Genomic DNA, 16,728 nt, shown 5'->3' on the forward strand with positions numbered 1-16,728 from the left:
AAGGTACTTGGCTACATTCTTATCTTTAGGCAGATGAATAGTTTTGTTGCCTTTACTGGGACAATTCATGTGCTTCAGGTTAAGTGCGTGAATAGATAACTCTCTGAAGGCAGAGGATTATCTCAACCCTTGCATGAAAGTTCAGTAGTATTTGTAAGTGCAAAGTCTATTTGCCCAAATGAGTTTTGTGTATGCAAGTTCAGTAACTTCTGCATCCAGGACTTATAGCCTGACAACTGTTTGTGTAGCCCTTAAGCCTGCCAAAATCCAAATGTATGAAGCTGTGTATGCACTCTCAGAAGCTGTAGTCAATCCAAGTAAATCATTTCATATTTCTTCTGCTTATACATATATTTTTTCCTAAGAGTCATTTTCCTAACTTGGTTAATGATCTATTTGCTGAAATAAATTCTGACCTATTTTCTGCTGATTTTATTTTCCAAAAAAAGCCTTGTAGCCAAGAACCTCCCCACAGAACCTGAAATGCATATCCCCTACCCAAGCTACAAAGGCGCACGAAGCAGAGGTTCTTGGGAGCGACAGTCATTGCATCGCACAACTGAAACAGAAGGCGGCTGAATCAGCAAACGAAATAAATAGAGCAAAATCGAAAACTAGAGAGTTCCGTGAGAAATTCCAGCTTAAACAAAAAAATAAATCTGTGACGGTCAGGGGCAGAGGAAGCTGAGATAGAGACTGGATGTGAAGAAAAATGGTTAGTGCTTGCAGACAATGTAATTCATGTTGCAGCAGGGACAGAAGAATATCAACATAAAACAAATATTGGATAAGTATTGGATGTTGCACATGGTACCTTTGGATGAAGGGAAGATGCTGAAAGGAAAAATGTTGATTGGTGGATTACTGGAAAAAGACAGAAAGCACAAGAGAAGCTTGGCCAAAGAAGTGAAAAATGATGCAAGGAAAGATAACAGACAGGCTGAGGGCCTAGTGGCTGAGCTGGATGCTGATACTATGCTAGAAAGCCACAGAAGCATTCACTGAATGAATAAAACCCAGCAGGAAAGGTTTGGAACTGGAAATGGAGGCATGAAAAGCAAAGACAGAAGAACGCTCATTACCAGGAAAAAGAGGTTGGCAGTGCATTTCAAGAAGTTGTGATTCAGACTCAAGAGATCATGCAGAGACTAGATACTCATGCTGCAGAGTACCATGAAAGGCTTGCTCTTCATGAAAGGCATGTTCTTTCATCATTGCTTTAATTGACTTTCAAAAGATATCTTTTAGCGTGAAGAGACTTAGGCTGTGGAGCATACCCGAGTTCTGCAAAATCCCAGTCAAAGCCCTCAGCACTATCAAAATGGTGCACAGAGATCGAAGTACTTTGTGAGGGTAAGTAATCAGACAACAGAACAGCTTAAGCCAGGAGGCTGGTCTGAATCATTCCTCTTCTGCTGTTTGGCATTGTCATAGCCTGACTACGGAAGCAGTGTTCAGCCTCCTGTATAGAATATGTAGATGACTAGGGCATAAAGGGACAGGACGCTGAGTTATTGTGTGATGCCTCTAAAAAGCTAGGAAGAAAGACAAATATCCTAGCCAAAATAGAAGGTCAAGCTTAGCTCAAAATCAATTAGCCAAAATCAATCCTGCTTGTAACTCAGATGTCATGTTGAAGCAACATCCTATTGTAAGGCAAAAAACATCTGGAAAGGATGATAATTTGGAGGAGCCCCATCTTTGCCAGCAGAGCTATCAAGATGGAAGTGAGATAGGGATGTATATTCATAACATGAACAGGCATGTTGTAGAGAAACAGGAACTAATGCAAACTCAATTGTAAACTTGTGTTAATGTACAGCAATGAGAACTGGAGATGTACCAAAATGGCAGACATAAAAAGCAGATGCTTTCTTAAGATGGATGGTGGGAATGAAACGATTAAAACTTGTCTCACTGCAAAATTGTACTGAAAAATCCCCAACTAGCAACCTGTCTGTTGGAGTCTGAGAAGTACAGGCTGGGCTGAGGGTACGGGAGGTGGGTACTCCAAATTAATGCTTCTCGGCCATTTTTAGATCATACTCTCCTTTTCAATAGTAACCTCTCTCCTGGCATGTACCATGTATGGATTTACATGTAATTTTATTCACACACTGCAGGGTGAACACATGGTCAGCTACTCACCGGAAATCCCCCATGCCTTCAGTGCTAACATTTTGCGTTCAAAATATAAATTCAGCAGTAATTCAGACACAGATCAGTCTCCACCAAACTCTCCTCAGTCGTCGTGCACCTGGGTGGGCGCCGACGCACGCTGCGTGAGCGTGCAGCAGCAGGCGCCCATGCGGCGTGTGCACGCAGCATCGCCAGCGGTACGTCCCCCTGGCCCTCCGGTTCTGTGTATGAGAGAGGTGCGCATGGATGTGAACTGGAGGTCGGGCAGTGGTGTGGGGAGGAGACGATGAAGCAAATATGAGCTGAAGAGACAGCGGCTGTGGGGCATGGAGGGCTTGTGCGTGCCGGAGGGCGAGCGTGCAGGTGGGCAGGTGGGTGGGAGCGAGGGCACGTGGTGGGGCTATGCGGGGAGCAGGCAAAGGCTCTGATGGGGACCTCAGTGTGGAGACCCGGCACGCTGGCCACGCGGCTTGGCCCTCACCCACCTCCTTCCCTCCCAGCGCGCGGAGGGGAGGCCACGGTGGGTGTCTGGGTGGAGGTGGTTCATTCTGCCCGTTTTCCCACTGTACTAAAACTCCAGCGCGGCATCCTCCAGTGTGAGAAGTGACACTTGAAATGCCAACCCATCAGCGATCACTGAAAGCATGCGATAATGACCGATCAGCTAGGGAAAACAACAGTCTCCAAGAGAAATCTTTAAGGAGAAGCTTTAACCAAGGACAGAGCATAACTGACCTCAAGTATAATTGCCCTTATAATGCTAATAAAAGCAGAAGCAGCAAATGACAGAGAGAAATGAAAATAATTAGTCCGCTCTGTGCACTAGTATTGCCACACAAGGATGAATGAACGAGAGTTGTTCACAGTAATAATGAATGGAAAACAGACCTTTAGGAAAATGTTCCTTTAAAAAAGTGATCTCATCTCTAATGTAAACTACATACAGAGGTAGGTAAACATTTTTACTGGCTGTAAAAATTTATAGCCAACAGATTTACCATCCCATAAAACCCCAAAGGAATAATGGAATGGAAATGTGCTTATATCTCATGTTAGGTTTACGCCCTGCAGTTTAATCCTTCAGTGTCTATCTAAAATAAAATAGGTCAACAGTGCATTTTCTTTCTAAGAAGTAGCTGAATCGTGTTAGCTGGTTATGTGATAATTTAGACTCATCTCTCAAACCTATTAGCAGGGATTTTTAAACGAGTTAAATGTGTCTAAGTTGTATTTCAATCCTTTTAGCTAGATTGATTTTAAAGCATTGTTTTCTTATTGTTAAAATAACTTTCAGAGAACACCATTAATTGATTGAAATTTTTTTTTTCAGCTTGCTCTGGGTTTTGAACCAATGATTCCTATCAAAACTAAGGTTAATGTCATCATTGGAGGTCAATTGAAGATTCAATCTCAGGTGTTGTTCTCTTGACAAAATGCCCTTGGAAACAAACTACCTCCTACCAAAATTCCATCCTCATCCTCACCCCAGCCTCTCCCTATCATACAAACCCCTTTGGATTTCAGTTAACCGTGAGTATAGCATTGCCATGAATATGGAATAGGTAAATAGCCCAAGATAGGCACTAAATCAGGGAAGGTAATTCTTGGCCTTTTGTCGAAGGTTGTTTGAAGAAGGGTGGACCAGGAGTGGCACACATGATAACGTGCAAAGCTCGCCACGGAGTTTGTGGTTTTGAGAATAAATACAGTGACTCATTTTTGTCACTGCCCGTCAAAATTAAGGCCACTGAAACTACACTCACTTTTTAGGCAGGAAATTCCAAATATTTTCTGTAAAGGAAATACTTCTTTTTTAACTATCTAGGGAAATGTACTCTAAACGTGAAACATATAGCAGTTAAATTTGTCCTGAAGCCAGAGCTTGCTACATCACATCCATTCCCAGCGCTGTCAATCATTATCCAGCCAGCATATCGTTCAGAAGGTGGAGCTATCAGGCAGAAGAAATAAAAGGTAAGAAGAGAAAGGCTTCTGTTCCTTGCCGATGTCAAGGGTAAGTGAGATTGTGCTTTGTGGCTGTTGGCTTTGCAACTCATGTCAAACCTTTGAACGGAGTTCCCTCTCTCTGCCCCACCCCCTCACCCGGCCCCTATATAACTCACGCTGCAGTTAGCAACACCTGCTTTTTCACTGCCGGCTGTGGGGTTTGCGTGTGTCTGCTTTTCGCCTRTGCGGATGGATGCTCTCGGCGCCGGCAGCTCCCTGGGATGGCTCTAYGCGGGCGTAATGGCGCTGTTTGGGGCGACGGTGCTCCGCGCGGCCAAGCGGAGCCAGGTGGACGCGGCGGGCGCGCTGGCGTGGACTCTGCTGCCGGCCTCGCTGGGGCTGCTGAGCTGCGCCGCGCTGGGCGCTTGCGGGGGGCTGGTTGCGTTTGCGGCAGCGTGTCTCGTCTCCTCCGCGTACCTGGGCGCCGGGGCAGTGCTGCCCGTGGGCGACAAAGCTGTGCTCATCACRGGTAAGGCACCACTCCAAAGTCTGGGGAGTAAAAACCGGCTTCTCTCACAGGTGTGCTAGAAAACTTTGTAGTGTCAGGTTAAGCATCTATGAAAGGCAGTTTGTTGGGTTTTCTTTTATTCTTCTTTCTCATTTTATTTGCTTTTCCAGTGGGTTTTTTCCCCCTCAGGTAAATAAATGTTCTGAAATTATGTGGAAAAGGATGTTAATAGATGCTATTTTTTAGTGCCTTATTTAATTTTTACAAGTAGCTTTTTAGACATACTTGTGAAGTTAACTAGTGAAAAAAGCATAAGAATGCTTCTGATGGTCTCATCTTTTAGGAGAAACTTTAATTTTTGGAGGCCTTTAGAATACTACTATTAATCTTGTTTGCCACAATTTATTAATCCTTGATGTGCATGTTTGCGTAGTACATGCTATGAATATCATGCATATATTTCAAGATACCAGTTTGGTGCCTCTTCTTTGAAACAATGTATGAAATCTTTCAGGAGTGAGTAGTTTTCTTCACCAGTAATGAAAGTTCATAAGCAATAAATTCAATCCCTGTATTAACACTCTGCTCTACTCAAAACCCACTTTTGGTTTGCAGGGATGTCACTTCTGTAGTTTTAAGTTTTCATAAATACATATATTTTTCCCCCCTGCTTCTTCTAAATACTGTGATTATAGCTGTTTCTTTGTGTTAATCACACATTTAGATTGGAGTGACTACCTACTGTTTCTTGCACTGGTAACTTATTTTAGTTTTTATTTTTGCCTCTGGAAAGCTGAATTAAGTTTCTTTGAATTATAGAACTACTTAGTTCAGAGTTTCATTCTTTGTAAAGGGAGTCCTGGAAAATAATTCAATTTGTTTTTTGCTAGCAAGCACTAACACAGGGATTAAATACCAAAGGTGAAAGAGAGGACAAGATGAGCAGTAAGTTCTCGCCTCCCAGTTGAGCAGCTGTGTGCTGGCTAACCTTATTTGTGCAGGTGTATTGAATGCAGATGGGCATCAGGAGCAGGGAATAGGGAGCATTCCTCCACCCCTCCCCTGCAGAGGCAGTGGGCTGTGCTTGCACTCGGGTGTCTTCCTTCCTTTTGTAAGAATGCAGTTTAGCGTTTCTTCAGTAAAAAATGCTCCCTCAGAACTTATCTGCCCTAGAGAATTTGAATGAGAGCAATATAGATGAGTGAAGAACACTTGACTGTATTCCAGCAATTGAATGTGTTTTCTTTGTAAACGGGCTGGAACCATCCTGAAGAAATGCAAGTTTGGACATCTCTCACAGCTGACATGTCTGAGGAGGCTCTTCTCAGTTGTTATTTGAATCCAAACCAGTACGCAATCAATCAAACTTCAATCGGCTGAAACAACAGTTTCACTCAAGGCTTTTCTGGGTTAAATTGCTCTGACTGTAGTCCTCTTCCCCCTACTAACTGTAGGATTTGCGTGTGAGCGTGTACACAATAGCAAGGTGCCTTTCAATCATTTTTGGTGTCACTTTTCCCCATTTAGACAAGACCTGAGGCAGGGATTTCATGAGAAATGGTGTCACCACCACCCCCGCAGCCCCGCAACAGCTCTACGCTGTTGAGGAGTGTTGCTGTGCTCCTCTAAAGAGCTACCACGCATCCCTCCTGAGAGCTGCGTTTTAACAGAGGATGGAGCAACCTCTGGGTTTTGTCAGGTACTGGTCTGGTCCCCTCTGGATGGTCACTGCACTGGTGCTGTTGCTGTACGTTACGAATTTAAGCCAATGATACACTAGAGCACCACGATAAGGGAAAACTGCCCATTGCCAAAAGCTTTTTCACGTGAATAGCTGCAGGCGTGTGAGCAGTCTTGAAGTCATTGATAAACCATTTCTGCTGATCCTCTCTCTCTCTCTCTCTCTCTCTCTCTCTCTCTCTCTCTCTGAGTGAGTGTTTCAGGTGTCCTTAAGCAGAAACTCCTGGGCATACGAACATGCTGACAATGTTACCGAAAATCTTTTATGTAGTTTGATAGACTCGATATCCAGCATCTCCAGGAATTAAATTGTCATGAAGATCCAAAGTACCAGGAGTTGTAAAACTCTTGCTTTAGTTATTTTATGTTCAGTGGGATGAGTTTTTCTTCAGGTAATTTCATCTTTTCAGTCTTAGTGTTTGACCTGGTGTTTCTGATGCCCAGTATGAGTTCACAATACCAATGAATTCTGTGTAATGATTTGGCTACCGTCAATACTGACTGCCTTTCTTAAAAGAAATCTCTTAATTGTTCACATAGTATTTTTGATACAGGTGTAAGGCAGGGAAATTCTCTAGCCATTCTATATAGAAGACCTAACTGAGGTCTGAAGGCTGAAAGAAACTTGTATTATTTAAATGTTGTGTTGAGAGGTGGAGGTTCTCAGGACTTCAACGGAGAAACTCCGATCTTTGTGTGTGTGTTTTCTAAAGCATTGGATAAGCCCAGCAGCAGGCACAGATAAATACTGCTTGTATTTCCTTCTCAGGGTTGCTACAGCTGTCCCTAGTTCTTATGCACTTTCCCCTTCCCAAGTTAAAGCTGTGCTGTAAAACTTTGGGTTAAGTAATGTGTAGCTCTACATGTATGTACTTGCTGGAAAGGATTTGACCCAGAAATAAGGTTTTCATGAAAAAAGAAATGAAGAAGAAAAGAAACCCCACTCCAAAGCTCAAGTCTGTTATGTCTTCAGAATGGTTGCAGGCCTTTTCATTTTTCTCCAGGGAATCCTAAGAATGTATGTTTTCTCTTCCCTTCTCTTTCCGGTTGGGGTGGGGGAGAAGTTAGGCATGCTCTATGGTGGTCTGGTGCACCTTCAAGAAACTGCAGATTTCAGAAATGCCAAAAAGTGTGGTTTTTTTTTTTTTTTAATATTAAATACAGCATGAATAATTTCTTTCAACATCTTGGACTGATTGATCTAGGCATTTAGTACATGTTTCTTTCAAATYGCCTGGAAATTAATTTTTTTTCACCTTTCAGGAATAAAACTCCAGTTAGAAGACAGAGACCAGAAATGAAAGTCTAGCATTAATTAAGATGAGCCTCTCTGGTAATCAAATTCTATTGACTAAGGATTTAGGGTGCAGAAACAGGCCCATTAATAACAATTGAAATATCCTCCTCTGCGTGCTGAAATTGCAGATTAACCCTTAAAAATTTCTGGTAAGGTTAAGTAAGGAGTATTGCAGCCCTCTCACAAATGAGGAAATGGTAAAAAGCTGGCAGGAGTCCCAGCCCTTTGTCCCACATTCAGGTTTCCAGCCGTGTTGCAGAACGGTTCAGAAGCTGAGCATTTACATAATAAATTGTTATTACAGGAGACAGCCAAATCTGGGATAGCTCCACAGATTTCAGCGCACATCAGCATACAAGAGCTTTTTTTGCAGCAGTTAAAATAGAGGCTACAGTGCAGTGTTGTGCAGCATGCTGATGTATCTCTGTTTTATGATGTAAAAGAGCAGCATTCATTTCTTAAGTTTCTTGTTTTCCTCCTGATGTTGTCATTGGCGCTTACTTGGCACAGCTACAGCAGTCTCTGTAACCCCTTTTCCTGTCTTCAGGAGAGTCTTGTGTCATTTCTTCGCAGATGAGTGAGATGTTTCCTCCTTTGCTAAGAAGTTTCTCTGTAGATGGACAAAAGGACAGATGGAGGAACTGGAAAAGATACCAAGAGAGAGAACACTTAAAAGTATCTTAAGATAGTGACAGCAAAATATGCAGTTGAACAGAGAGACTTGCAAATCAGTTGACTTACTTGTTAAGTACTTATTGTTCTTAACGGGTGGGGGAAATTGCACAGTCATAACTGTGAAGATTGTTATTATAAGTGTGCTTGCCTTAATAGTGTTTGCTGCATTTGGTAGTTCATTACATTATATGTACAAAGATTGGGAGTAAGTCTGATGCTGGAGAAGATGAGAGAAATTGTGATGCAAATCTGCATAAGTTAAATAGCTGATATTATTTGTCTTAGTCTAAAAATGCCCTTCTGAAGTATTCTTAGGGCTTGAAAGCAAGGAGCTCTTTTACAGTTAAAGAAACGCTACTTAGCTTTGGCTTCGTAACAGCTTATGACCAAAGAAGTATATAATAGAATGATTCAGGTGGTAGAGAGTTGAATAAAATAATACTTCCTTGGATTAAGAAATATTATCTAGTGATTTCTTTGAATTCCAGTGCCCTATTATTGCTTTGTTCATTGGTCATTTCAAAGTAAAATACTTGTGTTTTTTTCTTCCTCTTGTTATTCCTAAATACTTTTGTTATCAGGTTTCAGTCTGAATACTTGCATAAAGCTATTCCAGGGTTTTATTTTCTTTGTATGTATGAAGTAAATCTTGGAATATCTCAGTGGGAGAGCATGGACAGATGCCCCCAGCTCTGTTTGTAAAGTGAAGAGGATATACTCTATGAGCAATACTTTGCTGACTATGCAAAGGTCCAGTTCCTCAAACTCTTAAACCTGTACCTTTCTTCTACTATTGTAGCTGTATTTCTGAGTGACTTCATTTCATCCTCTATTTGATTATATTTGCAAGTATTTCCATTGAGTGCCTCTGATTTTTCAGAAGATAATGGCTCAGGACAGACTCACTTTTTAACTCACTTTTTTTTTTTTTCCTGATACTTTCAGGAAGTGACACTGGGATTGGACATGCACTGGCTAAATATTTGGATAACTTAGGTTTTGTTGTATTTGCCGGGGTTTTGAATAAGAACGGACCTGGGGCTGAAGAACTGAGAAGGACCTGTTCTCAGAGACTTTCCCTCCTGCAGCTGGATATAACCAATCCTACCCAAGTCAAGGAAGCCTATCTCAAAGTTTCAGAGAAAGTGCAAAATACAGGTACAGCTTTTGTGCCATTATGATGGGGATACTAATGTACCTGCTTGCTAGGTGCATCTCTTACCTGTTGGTTGCATCATGGCTTAGGTGTGTAGGTCTTCCCTACCTCCATCTGTGGGCAGTCAAGGTATTTATATTGATGACTCCTGCTTGCTGGGGCACATAAAAAATGGTGATGGTATCCCAAGGAGGGCATGCTGTGTATCTGTAGCTACGGAGCATCTCAGCTTCAATCTGGAGGACCACCAGGCTCAGCAGTTTAATCTTTGTGGAGCCGGTTTCCTGCCTTATAGCAACCCTGTGCTTTCTCTTCCTCTCAGGGCTCTGGGGAGTTGTGAACAACGCTGGCATCCTGGGGTTCCCCGCAGACGGCGAGCTGCTCCCCATGAGCATGTACAGGCAGTGCATGGATGTGAATTTCTTTGGGGCCGTGGAGGTGTCCAAAACCTTCTTACCATTACTTCGGAAATCCCAGGGAAGGCTTGTTAACATATCAAGTATGGCAGGTAAGCTGAGACAAAGCCTCAGATAAACTTCTGATGCAACACTAGTAATGACTAACTTCCTTGGCATAAATGTTGATGAAGGTGTTGGTCAGTCTTACTTGTCAATATGCCTATGAAAATTAATATCTAGATAATAAGTACCTTTTTTTCTTTTGTCTAGGAGACTAGTTTTAGTAACCAGTTCTTAAAGAAGAAGAGATTAATCTAGTTTAAAATACTGTTATATAGAAAGGATTATAAAATTCAGATCTTGTGTTATAGATGCTGTGAGGGGTAGCTTTATGAATTTCCAGAAAGGCTGGAGCTAAAACACAGGTGTTTCTAGAACACATTCCAGCAGAAGGCTGCAATTGCCTCACTTTGAGTGTTATTGAACCATACTGTCTGCTGTGGAGATGTCCAAGGGTTGTCTTGTGCAGAAATAGGTATTCTATTTGGGATGGTTACAGCTGAGGGCTCAGTTCAACCTTTTTTTATAATTTGGGTTAAGATTGGAATATAAATATCTTTCACGTAGGTTCAAGACTCTTACCATTTGTAAACCAGAGGCCATTTATAACTGTCTATAACAAATGTTAGGTAGATATTTCAGCTGGGCAGCTCCACTTCGCTACTCTCATAGGGCTCAAATACCGTAGTTAAAGTGGGAAAGCGCAATGATAAATCACCTACTGAAGAGAAACAAATCTAATTCTGAGAAAACAAAAGCCAGCTTTATTTTTCACTCTATCCTATGATTTTTTCAGAGTGTGCACCTTCTGCTCAGCTCTGCTACAGCCATCTCCCACTCCCAAAGGTAGGGATAGTGTCATGTGCTTTCTTTCAGGCTGCTGTTCTAAATCATTTGCTGAGTATAGGGGAAAAAATTGAAATATCAGCCATCTGTATAACTCCAGTTGCTTGGATGACAGAATAGCAAAACTTTATATAATCATTCTTTCTCCCCAGGCTTAAAAGGAGAAGGAATCATATGTAGGTAGTGATATTGTATTTCACTTTTTTTAAAGAAGATATGTTAATGGAATATATGAAAAAAGGAAAGTTAGCAAATGAAAGGAAACAAAGTTCTTAAAGACAAGTTTTCTGTCCAGCTGGAGATCTTTTTGCGTGCTAGTTCCTGAGCTCACAGGTCTGGGTTTCTTCTAAAGAAGACAGGCTTCTGTAAATGACTTCACAGATAATTTTTTAAATTAATTTTTAATTTTAATAAAAGTCATTAAATTAAATAAGAAGGATCTTGATTAAATAAAAAGGAGCCTAAATTTAGATTCTCATTCCAATGTATTGAGCAACAGATAAAGCTGTTTGTCTTTTTATAGCCAAGATTCACAGAACAGAAGCATAATGTGCACGTCCTGTCCTGGAGCCTGGTCTGTTAATAACCTGGGAATGGAAGAATGTGTGTGTTTATTTATATTTCTTCTAAAATATTTTTTGTCATCACCTTAGAAAAATACTTTATCCTAACTTACTAGAGAAGTGGTAAGTTTTTTCATGAATAAAATCCCCCCCCTTTTTTTTTTTTTTTAAGAATTAACAGGGTATAATGTGCTTTTCAGGTTTATCCCATTAATGGGAAATCCTGTATTTACAGCAAAAAAACCCCACCCTGGTGCCTTTAGGACATAACCTTCTATTCTAGGAGGACATGTGAGATGCTAAGATGTAGAAACAGAAGCAATAATAATCATCATAATAATAGCCAGCAGCTGAGGAGCAAGAAAGCTCATTTGAAAATTAGACCTGCTAGATGAAGGATGTCATGATGCTGGAAGATATTTTGGTTTTATGAAGATTTCTTAAGGATTTATCACATTGGCTGCTTTTAAAATTTTTGTATGCCTTGTCTGCTTGGACCCTCATTTTGGTGCATTCGTGCCCACCTGAATCCTCTTGGGCTGCCTAGGGGACTTGTGCAGATATTACCTTCTGTTCATGGCTTACCTTGAGGATATGGCATCAGTCTTGCTTTGATGTTATCTTTTGTTTTTTCTTTTTTTTCCTTTTATTATAAGTATGTTTGCTATCTGCACACCTATGTTTATGGTTCAGTGCCAACATTTTAACGAAATCTTTGTCTGTTGTTCAGGTGTGTTTGGACAGATGTTTAGATTCTTAGCATGAATACCCAAGCTGCCTTGGAGGGATAAATGTAGAGGTTCCCTAACCTGAATAATTTGGCATTACTGGAATCAATAATGACCTTCTTAAACTATAACYGTTCACATGGATGTTCTTACACACAGGCCAGTTCTGGTAAATAGCTTCCTCTTTACACAGGGTTTGAGGGTCCTTTGGCAAAACATTAGCAGAAAAGTTAGTGAGGCCTCATTATGCCGAGTCTATTCCTGTCTATGTATAGCTAATTTAACTGAATTTGAGGTTAGCCTGACCTCGGAGGGAAAGAATATGTGATTCAGTTGGTTCAAACCAATTGAAATTCAAACTCATTCGTATGCATACAGCAGAAAAGCTAACATGCAATTTGCCTGACTCTGTGTATGAAGCCCCTGAGACATCTTGGTCATTGCAGTACAAAACTGAACAAACGGCACCAGTGGCTTGCCTGAAAGTTTGCCATTATCAAAGTATTTTCTTTTGAAAGATTAAAATGTATTGAGACAAACGTGTAATATTGTCTGTTGGAAATGGAGGCTATATCAGAGGATGCACCAGCCCAAACACTGGTGCAGGCGGAAGGAGAAATGAGGCACCCTGGGGAGGGGAAGGCTTACGTGATCTGGTCCCTCCTCCCCGCTGCACRAGCATGGCCCGGGGCACTTGCAGCGCCTCCTGAACTGGGCAGCGATCTTCTGTGCAGTGACAAAATAGGCTGCGTTTCTAAAGGGAGACCGAACAAACTAAAAGCTGCTCAACCTAAAACGTCTTTTAATTTTTCTGAGGCTGAAACAGTGATGAATTTTTCAGTTTTAAGAACAGACAAATGGAATCTCCATATCTGGAAAATATTTCTTCTTTTTTTGGAAACATTTGTTTCTTAAACATATGGATTTAATTTAAATTCACCTAAAATACTTGCTGTTTTCTATCTTTTCCATCTGAACAAATGCTGCTGAGATGAAAGAAGAGGGGATATAACTATCCCTAGTGGTTCTGCTCCAGAGTTAGATYTCTGGGATTCCTAGCACACCAGTGGCATGATTCCAAACTGGACAAACTTTGGTTTGTCCACAAAGGTCTTCCTCACTCTTGTCCTGTTACTTCTGGTCTTTCTGATTTTAGCTGGAAAAACTGGAACACCAGTTGGCATTGTGAAGCTAGATTTGAGATTTTGTACCCTGTTGGAACKGTGGTTTATATGGGAGCTTGAAATCTGTTACAGTGACAACAAAACCAGTGGTATTAAACTATCACTTCACTATTCATRTGAACTAAAACATTATCTGTGTTTCTGAAACCAACAGTCATTGCAATTCTCAGCAGTTTTTACCCTCAAATGCAATACAGTTTATTCTTTCTGCGTTACAAGGTATCTTATCAGGTGTTACTGAGCATAATTGCGATAACAAACTGCTAATTTAAAATACCTTTTTTTTTTTTTTCCCCCCTTGCTTCCAGAAAGAAATGATTCCCTCACTGACTTGTCTTTAACCTCAGTGAGAGCTGCGTAATTTTGGTTTCACTATAATCATCCTTCTAAATCACTGAAACAAAAGCTGGAAAGAGCTGGAGTTGAGCTTTATCATGTTTATATTGCTCCTGCAGGAGGCATTCCACTACCGAAGTATGCTGCATACGGTGCATCAAAAGCAGCTCTGTCCATGTTTTCTGGAGTAATGAGGCAAGAGCTTTCCAAATGGGGAATTAAAGTTGCTGCAATTCATCCATCGGGCTTCAGAACAGGTTGGTATTTGACATTTTAGATAGTTCTCTTTGTTCCTTGGAACTTTCCTGTAGTCCAGCATCCTCAAACAGAGCCAGGAACAATCCTCAGCAGTCATACTTTTTCCCCAGTCTTCACTTTCATTACCGAAATTAAGACCTTTTTTAAAGGGAACTACCCCCTTCAATTCTTCACGCTGCCTGCCTCTACTTTACTAGGGCATCCTTTTTCCTGGGCAGAGCAGAGAACTCCTTTTGCTTCGAGACAAAGCAAAACTTAGGGAAAGGTCCTCACTGAGGAATACTGAAAACCTTGTTATAACTTTTGTGCAGTGGGTCACAGTTTGTCCTTAAAATCAATTGCTGAGCTATTCCCAGTAATAGAATTGGTAACTTCCCTCTGCCCTGTCAAAGTTAAAAAGCAGGCATCGCTTTGTGTTTGACTTGGGTTTTATGGCTTGCTTTTCCTGCATGAGAACTTCAGGACTCTCTTTTAGCCTGTAAAGTCCTACCCTCCTCAATATCAGAGTTCTCTTTACTGAGCTGTATCCTGTATCAAAGTATTTGCAGCAATACCTTTCATCATGCTTATTAGCTGTTGATGTTACTATAGATAACCTCAAAGATTTCATCCTCCACTTCCTCTCCCATGTGCTTCTGCTGCCTTCTCTTCCAAATTCTCCTCCTCCCACCTCTATAAACACATTTCTCTGGAGCCTGTTTGGGTTACAAGCTGATCTTCTGCTGCACCTTTCAATCGTATTTCCATTAATGAGTACTAATTAGAAATAGCAACAAAAGGAATAAGGAAAAAATGGCAAGGAAAAAAAGACACTGACTTAGCTGTGAGAAAGTTTTTTTATGTATAAGTGGTAACAGAATTGTGCATAAACCACGTGCTTTTCATATAGTCTATGTTTCATGATTTCCTTCCTCCCACCATAAAAACAGTTGTAACTACCCACATGTATTTTGTTTCTGCATTGACACAGTTTAGGACAACTATGTAAATCGGGGCTTGAGAGATGGGGAAAGACCTTCTTCACTATTTGTTATAGATGAATATTCCAGTTCAGCCCCAAACCCATTTGCTCTCTCATGATGATTACTRCTGCAGGTATACAAGGCACATCCGAACTATGGGATAAACAAGAAAAGGACCTAATGGAGAATCTCCCAGCAGGCGTGAGGAGAGATTATGGAGAAGACTACCTCCTGGAGCTGAAGAGCTACCTCCTGCGCATGCCTGCGTACTGTGACTCTGACCTCTCCCCCGTGCTAAATGACATTCTGCAYGCTTTACTGGCCAAGAGGCCGCACGGCTTGTATACCCCTGGCAAAGGGGCTTATATGCTTCTTTGCATCTTTTGCTACTTTCCTCTCTGGGTGTATGACTTTTTCATTAGTAAGTTACAAAGCTTTGAGCCTGTCCCAAGAGTGCTGAGAACATCAGAAGCTTGAAACAAGAACCTCTGAAGCGTCTGTCAGCATTTATCTTGGGTGGTGAGATAGCTGAGAAAAACACTATTTTAAGACACTGCTATTTATTGTACTTTGTTAAATTGCATTTGCCCTGCCTCATAAACCGAGGCAAATCTCTGTTAAGTGTGACATCCAGGAAAAGTGGTAGATAATCTCCAGATAGGGCCTAGTTGGAAGAATTTTGTTTTCTGTTGTTGTTTAACAATGAGAGATGCTTTCCTCTCCTGCCTTTTGTGTAAGGTATCTTGAGAGGTTATCTAGTTCCTGTTTGCTTCAAGAGGCACTATTACCGACATGCTGATGTCTGTCTAACCTGTTCTTAAAAAAAATAAAAAAAATTGAGACTACATGACTACATGAACACTGTAAACATTAGAAGTCATCTCTTCTTACTGTTGGAAAGATTTTTCTGAATGTCTAATCTAAATCCTGCAACTTGAGACTAAGACTCTTTTTCTTTTTTTTCTGTCCCTGGCRGACATGAAAAATGATTGACCCTTTCCTAACACCTCTCCCCCTCAGGTTTTGTGAAGTATAGCTCTAATGTTTATGACGTGTCCTCTTTGCTAGACTAAGCAACATAAATTTTTTTGATCTGTCTGCTCAATTTTTTTCCAAGACCTTCACCAAAAAGGAAACAATCTCCTTTCCTTTTTTTTTTTTAAAAAGAGTATATCCAGGGCTACTTTGATATCGCTGTCTTGGACATTCTGTATTCTTCCTGTATATGCTTGTACCTCTTTATTTCTAATTGTTAGTAAACTCTGATCTCACTTCCACTTTTTGTACAATTTCTTATTTAGTTTTGTGTCTGTGAAGAACTCATGATTTAGCTAGTTTCTCCTAATASTCTTCCTGTTTTCCCCCTCTGCTTTGGGAGTGTTTGTGCTTGCTTCTTGAAGACCAGTAAGTCTTCATGTCTGCTTTATTGAGGTCTGCTGTCTGTCTTCTGAGCTACCCTTTCTTCTCATCTCGTGCRTCTTGCACCTTTATGCTTTCAGTCGTTCCAGTGAATTTATTGTAGGGGCGTTGAGTGCCTCTCTGCCACTTGCTTTCCTGCTGCTTATGTCAAAAATCCTCACAGAGTCCCACCCTTTTTTGCATTGCTCTTTGCACTGTCCTTTTTTGAAAGGTTCTGATATGTTGGGGGCGGGGGGGAAAGCCGCATTCATCTGACTTCCCTGGTGTGGCCATCTATACTAGGCCTTGCTATGACAAAATCCATTTCCTTTCGGATGATGGAAAGTTGAAAGTCRTTACATTCGGGGCTTTGAATGGAGATGAACTTCTTTTCTTGGTCTTTCTGGACAAATTCTAATCTTCTGTCATAATCTGAGTCATGTCACTTATTCTGCCAGTCAGCTGATCAAAATTACAATTTAATTTGCCTATGTAATATTCCTTCCATCTTCTATGTGTCTTTTTATATCAAT

General features: G+C 41.0%; 1 protein-coding gene across 1 annotated transcript; it reads left to right on the plus strand.

Annotated features, from left to right (window-relative positions):
- Positions 1-4,335: 4,335 nt before the first annotated feature.
- On the plus strand, positions 4,336-15,274 carry HSD17B2 (hydroxysteroid 17-beta dehydrogenase 2). Its single transcript, XM_026059896.1, has 5 exons — positions 4,336-4,615; positions 9,252-9,464; positions 9,785-9,970; positions 13,697-13,834; positions 14,931-15,274. The coding sequence occupies exons 1-5, from the start codon at positions 4,336-4,338 to the stop codon at positions 15,272-15,274; spliced, it is 1,161 nt and encodes a 386-aa protein (XP_025915681.1).
- The last annotated feature ends 1,454 nt before the right edge of the window (positions 15,275-16,728 follow it).

This window comes from Apteryx rowi, unplaced genomic scaffold, assembly GCF_003343035.1.
Source record: "Apteryx rowi isolate R43461 unplaced genomic scaffold, aptRow1 scaffold_1, whole genome shotgun sequence".
NCBI classification, from domain to species: domain Eukaryota; kingdom Metazoa; phylum Chordata; class Aves; order Apterygiformes; family Apterygidae; genus Apteryx; species Apteryx rowi.